Source organism: Centruroides sculpturatus, unplaced genomic scaffold, assembly GCF_000671375.1.
Source record: "Centruroides sculpturatus isolate CEXI.00-Female unplaced genomic scaffold, Cexi_2.0 scaffold1757, whole genome shotgun sequence".
Lineage (NCBI taxonomy): Eukaryota > Metazoa > Arthropoda > Arachnida > Scorpiones > Buthidae > Centruroides > Centruroides sculpturatus.
Window position 1 is genome coordinate 69,794 of NW_019387152.1, and position 15,851 is coordinate 85,644.

At 32.5% G+C, this 15,851-nt stretch overlaps 1 protein-coding gene across 5 annotated transcripts in view; it reads left to right on the forward strand.

Annotated features, from left to right (window-relative positions):
• Nucleotides 1–6,833, forward strand: part of LOC111616204 — a 39,645-nt gene extending 32,812 nt beyond the window's left edge. For all 5 annotated transcript variants that reach the window (XM_023357633.1, XM_023357631.1, XM_023357632.1 and 2 more), the window contains 5 exons: nucleotides 476–643; nucleotides 1,188–1,254; nucleotides 4,097–4,204; nucleotides 4,288–4,371; nucleotides 5,980–6,833. In XM_023357633.1, coding sequence (XP_023213401.1) covers nucleotides 476–643; nucleotides 1,188–1,254; nucleotides 4,097–4,204; nucleotides 4,288–4,371; nucleotides 5,980–6,462 — 910 coding nt within the window. In that variant the 3' untranslated portion in view covers nucleotides 6,463–6,833. The remainder of the gene's footprint in view (nucleotides 1–475; nucleotides 644–1,187; nucleotides 1,255–4,096; nucleotides 4,205–4,287; nucleotides 4,372–5,979) is intronic.
• Nucleotides 6,834–15,851: the final 9,018 nt, after the last annotated feature.

A 15,851-nucleotide genomic window follows, 5' to 3' on the forward strand; every position in this document is an offset into this window, starting at 1 on the left:
GGGAGAGGGACAGGATTAAGGCTTACTGTGAAAAACTTGGCTTCTATTATACTATTTTAGATGCGGGTTTTTGCGTTTTTGATTGCGTTTTAATAGGGTACGTCAAGAGAATGTACACTAAGAAGAAATTTTTCAAAAAATTCCTCCCCACGGGGGAAGTTTATACATTTATAATAGATACATTTTGAGCCACAACAACGCCTGCGGGGTCTGCTAGTATACAATACACAAAAAACACTTAAATAAAATTTTAATTTGGTTTTGATAATTAATTAAGAATGTAATGTTTTCAGATTTTCAGCTCTATATGAAATGATTCTCATTATAGAAATGAGAGTTTCGTTGACAGTTTGAAATTTAGTTTAAATTTTTAATGAAATTTTATTATATAATTGTTAAAACTGTTATAAAATTATGTTGAAATTATATCTTATATAATAATTTAATTACTTTATAACAAATATTTTATTTATAGTTTGCACCTCCATCAAGAAATTGAAGTATTAAAACAGCAACTTCTCGAAAGAGATCATCATATAGTCCAAATGGAAACTAATATGATGAATCATGCTAGACAATATCCAAATGGTGAATGGGAGGCCTTAAAACAAGAACTTCAATTTTGGAGTGAAAAATATGATAGGTTAGTTTTTATTAAATTTTTAATGGTATATTTGATTTGAATTAAAGTTAAAACTCTGCCAATAACTATTAAACACTAACTTCTTTAAAATTTAGCAGTTATGTACATTTCTGTATTTATTAATATTGTTTGCCATTTTAAATACATTTTTTAACTAAATAAAACAGATAGTAAAAATTAAAATAAACATGTCAATTACCTGCTTCAAAGTTTCAGTTATATTGCATTTAAGTTCCATCAGCAGATCCAAATGCCAGTTCCATTAAATACTTATGAATTTTAAAAACTAAAATGTAAGGATAACAAATTAAATCTTGATGAAAAATTATCTTTACTAGAATAAAATTCTACAAACATAGTAGAATAATTGCTATATTTACTCAAAATCATTGAATGATAACTATTTGTCAATTAAGTTTATTCCAGTCAGTAATAATGAATTTTTATTTTACTAGTTTATTATTAATTTCATAATTAAATTTTAGTAGTAATAAAATATAAATCTTAATTTAATGATGATCATTTTAATCATTTTATTTTGTAGATTATATGATAGTCATAAAAAATTACAGAAAGTTAATCAAGGTCTTGAAGATAAGTTATTAAAAATTGTAAGTAGTTTATATATTTAATATTTACATTTTATTTACACGATGATAAGAGTGAAAAATTTTCCTAGAATGATTTCAAAACATTAAGGATATGAGACTGTAAAGTACTTAAACCTTATACCCCATTTGCACTGATCATTTCAATCTAGATTATGATAAGATTGGCGACTGTGCCATGGTGCAACCTCTCTCTCAACCATTTAAATCTCAACTCAAAACAAGGTTCAATCATGATTGACATGAGAGTTTTTCAAACTAGATCCAGTCATAAGAGAGTTCCCACAATCTCATGCATTTCAAACAACTTGAAGCATGATTCTGCAGTAAATTACATAGCAACATCTTATGGTATGAAGAGGAACAAAGACATTGACGTATGTTGAGCAAATAACCTAAACAATTTCTGTTTGCAGTCATTTCATTGCAGATGTCCAATAACTTTGCTGCATATAGGCCTACCAGTAACATATCTTCGTTACCAGCTTCCATTTTGTTTGTTGGTGTTTATGACTTATCACATAGTTGTCAGTTTTATCATCACATGCAATAGCCAGGTTCTTCTCAAGTGGACTGCTTGTGTAAACAGCTCGACATTTGACTGATGACAGTTGCAATCAAGATTAAAATGAATCATGGATTGTGTGCAAACACAGTATTAAAGTTGTTGAACCAGTAATTTGGGTGAACATGAGCAATATTAGTGAAGGAATTTAAGGCATAAAATAAAGTTTGTAGCCCCTTTTCTATCACAATGCTTGTTTTCTTGCTTTATTGTGGTGATGTTGCTTTGTCTAAAACTTCCTGTAGCTGTAGTCTCTGTAATGTGCACTTTATTCAGATGTTGAGTCTTACTATCAAATATTCTTGTCATAACTTTTAACCTATCCCATGTTGAAATTTTTCTCCATTGCGTGTGGCCGCCATGTTGAATTTTTGTCGGTGTTAAGCCTAATGAACATTTTTTTTTTTTTTTTAAATAATGATCATGGCTACTGTATCGTCAAAAATTATTTTTTTTATATTTTGCACAAACTAAATAAATATATTGAAAAATATAAAAAACAAAAAAAATTATATTTCGAAAGTTCATTTTAACATAAAAATTATGATGCATAATTTTTATGTTAAAATATAATAGCAACATCTAGTATCAAAAACGTTCAATGCAGAACCTAATATATTCGGGGTCAACGGGTTAGGTCACATGAGATCAACACAAAAATACTTGGAATAACACAGGATAGGTTAAAAGTTTCCTTTATTTGATGTTTTCACTGATGTTTATTTTTTAACCTGGTTTTACCAGTTTTTTATGGGATTTCAAGTATTATTCAGTCATAAATTAGTTAACTTCATAATAGAATAGTTTTCATGATAATTTTATTTTCATCTGACAGTCACAACAGCCTGCACTACATCATGTCATGTGAAAACTGATTGACTAATAATATTTTACATTATTTTATAAGTACTCAATGTTTTAAAATAAAACTTTGAAAAGGTCAAGTAGGAGACAGTCAGCCTTTGAATGAACTATTAAACATATGCATGCTCCTAGATTGTTTGGTAGCTTGTGTTACTATTTTCTCTCATAAATTTAGACAACAAAATGTTGATCAAATAAGTTCAATTGATTTATTCAAAATTTAACATGTCCATACTACTGATTGACACTATTTTTAAATTTCATCCAAATCAGTTTATTGGTCATGGACAGGGGTCGGCAACCTTTTGAGTCGGAAGAGCCAAAATTACAATTTACAAAATTTCAAAGTTTTTAAAGAACCACAAAATTTTTTCTTGCCAACAATAAATAGTACTCGCATAAATAAAGTTTTTTGATAAAAAAAAAAAACTAATCTATTTATTCATAAGAAAAAATATCTATTTATTCATATATAAGTAGTGTTTTTCACAACAAATTAGATAATAGAAACATTCGACGACGGCGTCATTCGAGAGCTTCTGACGGAGTGACGACAGTGGCGACGCGTGTCACGGGGGAGGGGTGCGGTGAAAAGCGAGTACAAGTGGCTGAGAGATAGAATCAGTACCTAATCCTCGTTAATCAATTCAGAACGATTTTTAAATTTTTTTTTTTTTTATATAAAATAAATAATATTTGCGTATGGAACTAAAGAGCCACAGCTTCACATCCAAAAAGCCACATGTGGCTCACGAGCCGCAGGTTGCCGACCCCTGGTCATGGAGATAAAAAATCAAAGCTAGAACTTTAACATTAACACATGGCTGAAGTATTCTATAGAGCATTACTGCACTCTGATCATGGAATGTTTTATACTCAGAGAAAATAATTGATATATAAAACCAAAATATTTATAATACAATCATTGAAAGTGCCTGATCTTGTAAAGGAGATAGCTGTGTTATAATAAAGTGCATGCAACTTTATTACGTTAAATTTTTGCCAGATATCAGAAGTACCACTTTAAATAACTTTTAGGCCAGTATTACTTGATTATTTTGGGAAGGTACCAAAGTGGAGAATTGTCTGTGCATGTGTAATTCAAAATTATAGACTAAATTAATGTTTTGGCTTCTGTCAGTTGTTCTGCAGATATCTGAAGGTTAAGACAATTTAAAATAGGATATATATAGTATTGCTTCAGTTCCAAAAATTTAATTCATCATAAAAATACTTCATAATATTGGTATTAAGAAATAATTTTCTCCTGAACATGAATTGTGTGCTACTGTTAGAAAATAATATAATAAACAAAATATACTTTTGAAATGATTTGTTGTATTTCTAAAATAGAAATTAAGTCCATGTGTAAAAATATTCCAGTTTTTCTCATTTGTATGTTGTGATTAAAATTAGGTTGACAGGTTTGAGACTGAAAAAACTACGTTAACTCGAGAACTTGCAGATCTGACTTCGAAATTAGCTGGAGCAAGAATCTGTATAAATGAACTAGAGGAGGAGAATGTAATAAAATGCTTACTGTTTATAAATTTTTAAAATGTGTTTTTCGAGTAATTGCTTATTAACATACAATTTTTTTTTCTCAGAATCACTATAGGAATGACTGCAATATAGCTGTACAGTTGTTGCAATGTAAGCCATCTAATTTTGTTGCACATAAATTAAGCTCGGTAAGTCAGAAATCTTTAACTAAATTCATATAAAAAATTCTCATAAATCATACAAATAAAAGTTTAGTATTAAGCTGGACTTTCAGATTAAATCATTTTTGATGTACACAAACTAACAAATTACAGTAGAGCGTTGATTATCCAAATCAATTGGGGACTGGGGTTGTTCGGAAAATCGATATTTCGGATAACCGATTATGTACAAAAAAATATATTAACCTATCCCATGTTGATTTATTTTACTAGTTTATTATTAATTTCATAATTAAATTTTAGTAGTAATAAAATATAAATCTTAATTTAATGATGATCATTTTAATCATTTTATTTTGTAGATTATATGATAGTCATAAAAAATTACAGAAAGTTAATCAAGGTCTTGAAGATAAGTTATTAAAAATTGTAAGTAGTTTATATATTTAATATTTACATTTTATTTACACGATGATAAGAGTGAAAAATTTTCCTAGAATGATTTCAAAACATTAAGGATATGAGACTGTAAAGTACTTAAACCTTATACCCCATTTGCACTGATCATTTCAATCTAGATTATGATAAGATTGGCGACTGTGCCATGGTGCAACCTCTCTCTCAACCATTTAAATCTCAACTCAAAACAAGGTTCAATCATGATTGACATGAGAGTTTTTCAAACTAGATCCAGTCATAAGAGAGTNAAAATCTAAGTGATTTGTACAACATGAAATTATAGAAAATATGACGATCGGTCAAATAATGATCCCAAAATTTTTAAATTTTTTCCCAAAAATTTTTTGTCTTGATTTTTTTTTTTCATTGATTGTCACAACATAGTTGGTGAGAATTATATAGAAAACTCTATTTTTAATGGCTCACTCTGCCTAATGACTTGTGATATGCTTAGTCAGACTGTTTTTGGCCAAGTAATTTGAAATTCTGCTTACCATAATTAGTACTTATGACCATTTTAAAATAACTAACAATTATGATGATGTATTTCATTCTTAGATATTCTTTTTCCTGGTCTTGATTACTATTCTCTATTAATAAGTTAAGTAGTAAATCTTATAAACAATTTTTAACATTCAGTTTACATATTATAAGATAATTGTTTTAATTTTCTTTTCAATTAAGATAATAGTTGAAAACTAATGTTAATTATGATCAATAGTTTTAAAATTTATTCTTTCTTCTTGATTGATAATTTATGATTGTTTTAGCAGCATCTTAAAAATATCTACTTGTTTAGGTATTTTGCATTTTAGTTCTGAAAAAACTTAATTACATCATCCAATGTAATTAAGTTTACTTCAATAAATGTAATAAATGTTACTTCAATAGGAAGGATATTGATGTGTGAAACATTTTTGTTATATGCTTGCTACTGATTTTTTTTATTTTTCACAAAGACATCATAAAATATTATACGTTATCAAATTTTATCTAATTATAATCAAAGCCATTACTTTAATTTTGAATGATTTTTAAAAAAAATATATTTTTATTCAATCATCTAGCTTTGAATACTAATGTAATTAGTAGAGATGAAACAAAAAAAAAAAAATAGCAATTATAATTTATATTTTTCATACTATTATAGAATGATTATACTTTATATTATTTTAGTTGCCAATTGATCTTCAAGAAAAGGTGAAGATGCATATGAATCAAACAAACGACACAAAAAAGAATAACGGACCAGAGTACCGTACGATTCGCGTTCCCATACCAACTTTTCCTCCCACCGCAATGGTTTATTCCGTAAATGCAATACACACCGCAAAAAATGACGACGATGCAGTCTCCCAGAACTCCGGAGGAGTGTCGTCCGACTATGTTTCGGCGGCAATCATGGCGAAAGTTTTGGAAGAACGGACGCGTGAAAGAAACGCAAAAAAACTGGACAAGTGCGACGACTGCAAGTGTAACAGACATCTAACGAACATGGAAGAACGGTCGACGCAGACGGGTAGTCCGTCCTTCGCATTATCGTGCGCCTACGAGGAACAGTTGGCTTACATACACTCTCCGAACGAATCTTTCCCGACCGCCGACGGTTACATTCACACCAAACAGAACGGAACGACTAGCACAGAAACTGTAATCTAATCTACGGTCAGTATTAACAATACTATAAAAAATTATATGTTAAATTTCTATCAAATATGGTTAGAATTGAGATTTTTATGATATTTTATGTATATTTGAGAAGTGATGGAAAAATTGGTTGGTTGAAAAATTAAACGTTTCCCTATTTAAGAAATGAATTTACGAACTCCAAACCGAATATCCCATAAGTTTATTTAGAAAATGTATTTTAATGTGTATATATATAATAATTTATATACATGTACTGTACGTACGCACGAACTCGAAGAAAACCAAAAAAAAAAAAAAAATTAAGGAATTAAATTATATTTTACAAGACTTTCCCACATACTTCAAGTATTTATTTACCTTGAAATATAATTTTTTACATTGGTCATCTATTAAACATGCCTTGTAATTTCCAACCTTAACCAGGTTTGAAATTATGCCGCCGACAAATTTGCATTTTAATTTCTGTATATAAAATTTCCAAAAATTAAACTAAATTTAATGTTATCTAAACTCGTGGGATATTTTTGTAAAATAATAATTGCATTTGATTTTGCTTAGTTTTTTAATCATCTTGTACATATATATGTATTAAAAATATGTTTGAACTCCAAAGAAATTTCAACATGTTTTGAAGTTTATTATTATTTTTGCACTTAGTGCAATATTCAATAAAAATGTTGATAAAATGTTTTCGGCTTGTATCCAACTTGTATTTTCATCCCTTATTTTCTAAACTAGTAAGATAAAGTTGCTTCAATATAATTAAGCAGTTTTATCTCGCAAAACCGACAGTTTTGTGTAATTATTCACATGCCATTTCGTAAGGTCTGTTCAATATTAAAACCCAATCGGGATCGCCATTTACGATAGGTAATTGGGGTGGCACAACTACGATTACGCTCGAGAACAAAAATATTAAACCATATAGACACGCACCGTTAAAAACGTAACCGAGGTCTTGTTTTAATGCTGAAAGAATCGGAATCGGGAGAAATTTGGTATCGTCCCATCGCTAATATATTTATATCTATTAGCAGACGAGCCTGGCGTTGCTTAAGCAAAAAATAACGAAAAATATTAAGATTATTAGATTATAGATGATCTTACCCGTTTTCACCGGGTGCAAGAATTAGATTAATCCTCTTCCGAGACTAATTAGAGAATTGTTAGATGGATCTAAAAATATATTTAATTTTCCCATAAACCGCATCTAAAATTGTACAGTAGAAGCTGAGTTCAGGGTAATCCTTAACACTCCCCTACAGGGGGAGTTTCCAAAAGTCTCTTCTTAGTTTACAGTACATTCTCATGACGTTCCTGTACCCTGACTGTGTACCAACTTTCAACTCTGCACTTATTAGCCCAATCCATCTCGATTATATATAAATAGATATATAAACAGTTGGGAAAAAAAGGATGTAACGCGGTTACTTAAGCTTTTATGCAAGGTTTCTGGTCATTTATTTTGAAAAAATTACTGCTATCAGAGTCAAAATTATAGCGAACCTCTAATGACTACGGTGATTAGGATAAGTCAAGTATTCCAGTCTTAAAACTATTTAATGTATAAATATAATGCCTTTCACGAACAAGCAAGGTGCCACAATGTCAATGACTGACACAACAAAAATCCACATCGACACTGGTGTGACTTGCGGAGATAATTCGTTTATTTACAACACACATTCTGTTGGTAGAGTCGTACAGTACGAGATTACTTCCTCTCGTTAAAAAAAACACCCAATAAGAATTAAAATACAAAACAATGTAAAATAGAGCAATTAAAATTAATTTTTTACACTAGATTTGTAAAGCTCGGCTCGAACCAGGCGATCGACTCTACAGATTATCATCATCTGTGAGTAATCGACGTGTCACACTACAGCGGTAACGTCGGAAGTGTTTTTTATGATCACGTGACTGTTTTCATTCGCTGATCGACCCTTGTGATATAAATAGTGACGCATGTACAGTACTTCTAAAGCCCTGGTCACACTACGCGATTTCCAGCCGCGCAGGCGACTGCAACCGCGACGGCTGTTCCCGTTAAGCCCTGGTCACACTATGCGATTTCTAGCCGCGCAGGCGACTGCAACCGCGACGGCTGTTCCCGTTAACTAGTAATCCCCCCTCGAAAACCGGCGCGACTGCAATCGCAACTAGAAACAAAAAGTTTGCTCTACTCGCGACGATTGCAAACGCGCATCCAATCAACAAACGCCTTTACGCCATGTCATACAGTGACAACATTGAAAATAGTTAATCATCATGGCGGATAGTCAGAGGATTAATACTTTTACAGAATCGAGATTGATCGAGCTTATTCAGGCTCACGAATACCTGTGGGATTTCAATTCTTCGTTTTATCGAAGATTTTNTACGGTGTTTTGACGTTTAACTGAGATGGGGTGATATTTTTACGAGTTTTGAATAAGAAAGAAAGTGAGCAATAATTATGAACAAAACTGTACTTGAAGAAAGTGGATATTTCTCCTAATGGAACTACTGTACATTTTGAGCCATTCAAAACTGTCCTGGATTCATTCCGAGTAAAAGAATTCGCTTGGGTCCACAACAATACTTACTAAGATACATGCGATTTTGTTTGCTGCGCGTAATTCAACGGATTATATATATAATGAATGGACTCACAGAACTGAAGAGACAGTAATTGCCGACATTGTTGCGATTCTATTTCGTGTAATTCGTCCCGAAAAAGACTTTCCTTCGATTTTTATTTTCTTTGACAGTTGAAATATTCGTTCCTTTAAATTATCTCTGACATCATCGTTTACCGAAAATATCGGCAATCGACGATGACGCCAGCGATTTACTAAAGATTAACTGAGTTTCTTAAAGATTATTCATTTTCCAAGGCCCATTATCTTTCGAGTAAAGGCTCTGCTGTGGCCTTGCGTCGAGATATACTCGTATTAAATTAATGATGAAAAACACCTTGCTTCATATTGCAGAATGCATCCGATACCATTACTGCCAGAAAGTATAAGACAAAATACAGACACTAGGCGAACAGGATCGATAAATGGTTCCTGTCGTTGTTCGTAGATAACGTGTATAGGCTTACTCTTGCAGGCGAGGATTCCCACGACTCCATATGTTAAAAAACGTCTGCTACAGACTGCAATATAACTGTCCTGCACACGAAATAAAGTGAATTCGCTTTCTGATATCCTGTCGTATTTTCGTCGTTTTTCCGAAGCGCGATATTCGTTGATTCGTGCATGTGATACGTATTGTGATGATCCTATCCTTGGGGTATGGTTCCTTCTCGCATTTGTTTAGGCGTGGGCGAAAACCATGCGGAGAGAAAAAACAGAAGATAAGTTTCGAACGAAGAAAACGAACACTTTGAAAAGCAATAGAAAGCGACGAAGGAAACAAAAAAAAAAAAAAAATTAAGGAATTAAATTATATTTTACAAGACTTTCCCACATACTTCAAGTATTTATTTACCTTGAAATATAATTTTTTACATTGGTCATCTATTAAACATGCCTTGTAATTTCCAACCTTAACCAGGTTTGAAATTATGCCGCCGACAAATTTGCATTTTAATTTCTGTATATAAAATTTCCAAAAATTAAACTAAATTTAATGTTATCTAAACTCGTGGGATATTTTTGTAAAATAATAATTGCATTTGATTTTGCTTAGTTTTTTAATCATCTTGTACATATATATGTATTAAAAATATGTTTGAACTCCAAAGAAATTTCAACATGTTTTGAAGTTTATTATTATTTTTGCACTTAGTGCAATATTCAATAAAAATGTTGATAAAATGTTTTCGGCTTGTATCCAACTTGTATTTTCATCCCTTATTTTCTAAACTAGTAAGATAAAGTTGCTTCAATATAATTAAGCAGTTTTATCTCGCAAAACCGACAGTTTTGTGTAATTATTCACATGCCATTTCGTAAGGTCTGTTCAATATTAAAACCCAATCGGGATCGCCATTTACGATAGGTAATTGGGGTGGCACAACTACGATTACGCTCGAGAACAAAAATATTAAACCATATAGACACGCACCGTTAAAAACGTAACCGAGGTCTTGTTTTAATGCTGAAAGAATCGGAATCGGGAGAAATTTGGTATCGTCCCATCGCTAATATATTTATATCTATTAGCAGACGAGCCTGGCGTTGCTTAAGCAAAAAATAACGAAAAATATTAAGATTATTAGATTATAGATGATCTTACCCGTTTTCACCGGGTGCAAGAATTAGATTCATCCTCTTCCGAGACTAATTAGAGAATTGTTAGATGGGTCTAAAAATATATTTAATTTTCCCATAAACCGCATCTAAAATTGTACAGTAGAAGCTGAGTTCAGGGTAATAGGAAGTTATGCTGTCATCTCATGCTAGATTTAATAATTATAATAAATTTAATTTAGAATTTTCTGGAAGAAGAGAATTTCCTATAATTTTCATGTCATATTCTGGCCAAAATTTATCATGCATATAGTTTTGAAAAATGCTAGAATGTTTAATAAAAATTGTGACTTATTAGAAAGTTTGTTCAAATATTTGAACAGAAGTAACAAGTATTTATTGAAAATTTCTAACATTACATTCATTAAAAATATTCATCTAGTATCAAAAACGTTCAATGCAGAACCTAATATATTCGGGGTCAACGGGTTAGGTCACATGAGATCAACACAAAAATACTTGGAATAACACAGGATAGGTTAAAAGTTTCCTTTATTTGATGTTTTCACTGATGTTTATTTTTTAACCTGGTTTTACCAGTTTTTTATGGGATTTCAAGTATTATTCAGTCATAAATTAGTTAACTTCATAATAGAATAGTTTTCATGATAATTTTATTTTCATCTGACAGTCACAACAGCCTGCACTACATCATGTCATGTGAAAACTGATTGACTAATAATATTTTACATTATTTTATAAGTACTCAATGTTTTAAAATAAAACTTTGAAAAGGTCAAGTAGGAGACAGTCAGCCTTTGAATGAACTATTAAACATATGCATGCTCCTAGATTGTTTGGTAGCTTGTGTTACTATTTTCTCTCATAAATTTAGACAACAAAATGTTGATCAAATAAGTTCAATTGATTTATTCAAAATTTAACATGTCCATACTACTGATTGACACTATTTTTAAATTTCATCCAAATCAGTTTATTGGTCATGGACAGGGGTCGGCAACCTTTTGAGTCGGAAGAGCCAAAATTACAATTTACAAAATTTCAAAGTTTTTAAAGAACCACAAAATTTTTTCTTGCCAACAATAAATAGTACTCGCATAAATAAAGTTTTTTGATAAAAAAAAAAAACTAATCTATTTATTCATAAGAAAAAATATCTATTTATTCATATATAAGTAGTGTTTTTTCACAACAAATTAGATCATAGAAACATTCGACGACGGCGTCATTCGAGAGCTTCTGACGGAGTGACGACAGTGGCGACGCGTGTCACGGGGGAGGGGTGCGGTGAAAAGCGAGTACAAGTGGCTGAGAGATAGAATCAGTGCCTAATCCTCGTTAATCGATTNAAGATTTTATCTTTTCATGTATTTTCGCCAGGTCTATTAAAATAATCGCCTTTTTTCTTTTATTCATTCCAGAAAAGGAACTGTTTGCTATTTTAATAAGAAAAGTGGCTAAAATTCCGTAAATACTCTGAAGTAGAACGTAAAATATCGGCAAACTCACGAAAGTAGTCAAAAACAAGCTACTGTAATTTTATTGGTTTATTATAGGGTCACGTGTTTCCCAGTTGCAACATCAACGAACAATGTGTGACCACGAGAAGACTCGCGCTTGTTGCAGTTGCAGTCGCCTGCGCGGCTAGAAATCGCATAGTGTGACCAGGGTTTAAGAAGCCGACTTCTAGGGGCGATCAGTTAATCGCGCGTCAGTGACGGTCTAGGGTCCATTCGTATCGTTTGTTCGATAAGCCAGTAAAAACCGCAGACGTCACTAAATGCATTTTTAATATCACAATTACATTCCGAATCGCTAGCCACGATATAAAGGCTACAATTAAAAATAAAATAATAATAACTTACTCGGTGAAATAAAATGTGTGGTGGATNATTTTTAATATCACAATTACATTCCGAATCGCTAGCCACGATATAAAGGCTACAATTAAAAATAAAATAATAATAACTTACTCGGTGAAATAAAATGTGTGGTGGATGTACGGGTACATACCTGGTACAAAATATTCTTCAATTGTATGAACATACTTTTAATTAAAGAAAATTATGATTAAATATAGCTTTGTAAAGAAACGTACAGTACATAAAAATATAAAATATTCTTTACTTTTTAAATCTTAAAACAATGCACTTAGTCAAATAGCTCCCTACGAGTGGCTAATGGATGGAANTAATAACTTACTCGGTGAAATAAAATGTGTGGTGGATGTACGGGTACATACCTGGTACAAAATATTCTTCAATTATATGAACATACTTTTAATTAAAGAAAATTATGATTAAATATAGCTTTGTAAAGAAACGTACAGTACATAAAAATATAAAATATTCTTTACTTTTTAAATCTTAAAACAATGCACTTAGTCAAATAGCTCCCTACGAGTGCCTAATGGATGGAATCGAAGACCGTTGTGGAGCGTACATACACGCGGACTGCCAAATCCCCAGGGTGCCGATAGCGGTCAATGTGAAATACCTGTTTTGTCGCATCACTAGTATATCTCGAAGGACGCGACAAGGCTGTTGTAGATTTTAAACGTTTCTCACCATAGCTGTAAAAATCGAAATATATTAAACTTAATAGTAATTTGTTTTCTAATTAATTCGTTTTAGAACCAGGTGTTGAGTTGTCCACGGAAATTTCCAAAATTTACAACTTTTCGGTCACTCTCGTCGAACTGGAAAAATGTCTGTCTTTATTACATCTAATATTACGAAGAAATCAGTCCCCACTGTACTCGGCTACAGATTGGTTCGGTTAAGCTTTCGTTTAATTAAGTAAAATTCCGGCTCTCGTCAGGGTTTTGTTTATGTCCCCAATTCCCTAATCTCTTAATTACTTAACTACTTTTTAAGGTTATAAAAGCAGCTGAATCTTATTGCCGTTATCTTATGTGGCCATCGTGATTCGTCGCTTAACTTACCTGCCATTGGAAGATCTGGAAGATCAAGGTTTGGTCCTCACAATCTGGACAAAAATGACAGGCTTTGTGGTTTGGATGCTTGCACCAAACCGTTCTTATACCTGGTTCGATACCATCATTACACGAAATGAAAGATGATGTCCGCTGTCCACAGGCCATGCCAAAACCAAATTGCATAAATACATGGCTATGCTGAGTTCGCTTAGCATTAGGTTTCGGAAGTTCCGAAACCTAATGCTAAGCGCAACGTTTATCCATCCACACTAAGCGACCACGGATAAACATCGTGCACTTTTCGTGACAACGCAAGACCACAAGTGTCCAGGTTGCCCGTCACTCCCCATCCTCCAGACATTGCATCGTCTCTTCCGCTCCATGTAATACTTCTTGGATGGAGAGTTTCATTAATAACGAGATACAATTCGCACTTACAGAATTCTTGGTGTCGAGAGGGCACAAGTTTCGTTTGGCAAAAATCTGTGAACTGCCCAATCCATGGGTGTTTCAATGCAATGACAATTATTTTCTTCAATAAGTTTTTACTTTCCTGGCTGTTACAGTATATATAACAGAGGGAAAGTATGGCGATCAGTCAAAAAATGACCCTCGAGACTTTTACATTTTTTGGACTCTGGACATTGAAACTTCGAGAAATGCAAAAATTTAGATAATTTTGTTCACCCTCTTTGAAGCTTAACTCTTGTGCATTTTGACGAAAATTTCTGAAATTTTGCAGGGAGGTTTGTATATTAGGGGGATCGATGCTATTAAATTTTGGGTCGAGGGGTGAGGAGATAAAGGGGGGTTAAGCTACTACGTAGATGAACAAAATCGTGCCTCCCACACAAAACCATAAAATTCTTTCTTGCATTTGTTTTCAAGGTCTTGAGTCCAAAAATGTAAAAATCTTGGAGGGTCATTTTTTGATCGAACGCCATACTTTCCGTTATATGTAACAGCCGGGAAAACAATTTCGTTTTACTTGAACTGAATTGTGGTTTCACTTATAACTCAAAATTCTTCTATATTTTGTTCGTCCTAAATCAATGGTCCTGCTAATTTGGACACGCATGCCGATCCAAATTACCTATGGGAAAAATCTAGTGTGGATTCGAACTCTGATCATCTTAATTAATCTCTCACTGACTAAACACTTGGCGGTGGTTACCGATTATAAAGTGAATCGGTATCAGGACCGGGTTTATGGGTAGGGATCCTGGTCACGTGCCCTGGATTCCCGCCCATAATAGATAAATAAATCCGTCCATGATTATTATTATTTATCTATCCCAGATAACCAGCTGAAATTAGCCTATCCTCGAGAAATCGTAAGTCGATAATTTTTAAAAAATTGACATTTTGTCTTCTGTGAACTTATATGAACCTGAGAACTATATTATCGAGGTAATTGTTGGATTGCAAAGAAAATTTTTATTCTCTAACATTTTGTGGCTGGACTCGTTTTCGTGATTATTTCAGTAATTTAATTTAAAAAATGTTATGTATGGGGTATTACAAATAAGTAAACCAATTCCATAAGTTGGGAATGGCCAAGGATGGGAGGATCGGGTCAATTATGGTCAAACTAGGTGCAAGGGACATGTCCAAAGTGGGCAAGTGTATTTGTCGGAGACCCCCGGATTATGAGGTCCTACCAAACAACGTGCTAAAGACAGTTTGCTCCTGTTTACATGCTTGCCTTACGTTAAATTTAATTGCCGACATTACTCTGGGATAATTTCTGATAATTAAATATTGTTTGATTTTCACATACTTTCCGATGCCACCATTTTAAATCCTACATACCATTAACGTTTGGCAAGAAACACCCATAGGACCCCATAATGCGGGCCTCTAACACAAATTTTTGGACCTTTGCACCTAATTTGACCAGTATTAGTCCAATGTTACGGGACTGGTTCGCTTTATTTCTAATATATATTACAGTCGACCCCCCTATAACGTACGTTCCTATAACGTAGCGAAAAAATTGTAGAAACTTTCGTATAACGTACCTCCTATAACGTCGTTTCGTGAGAAGATTGATAGAGTCTGGACCAATAGTGGATGAGCAGCCGAACTGCTTACCTCCGACTCTGCGCCACGCTACAGAGCGGCTAAATTGAGTTTGCTATCGTCTGTTTAGTATTATATATAAATTATGTACTGTACATATAATTATATATAAATTAGGTACTGTATATATAATTATATATCAACTTAATTTATTGTAACTTTATTATAATTATATATAT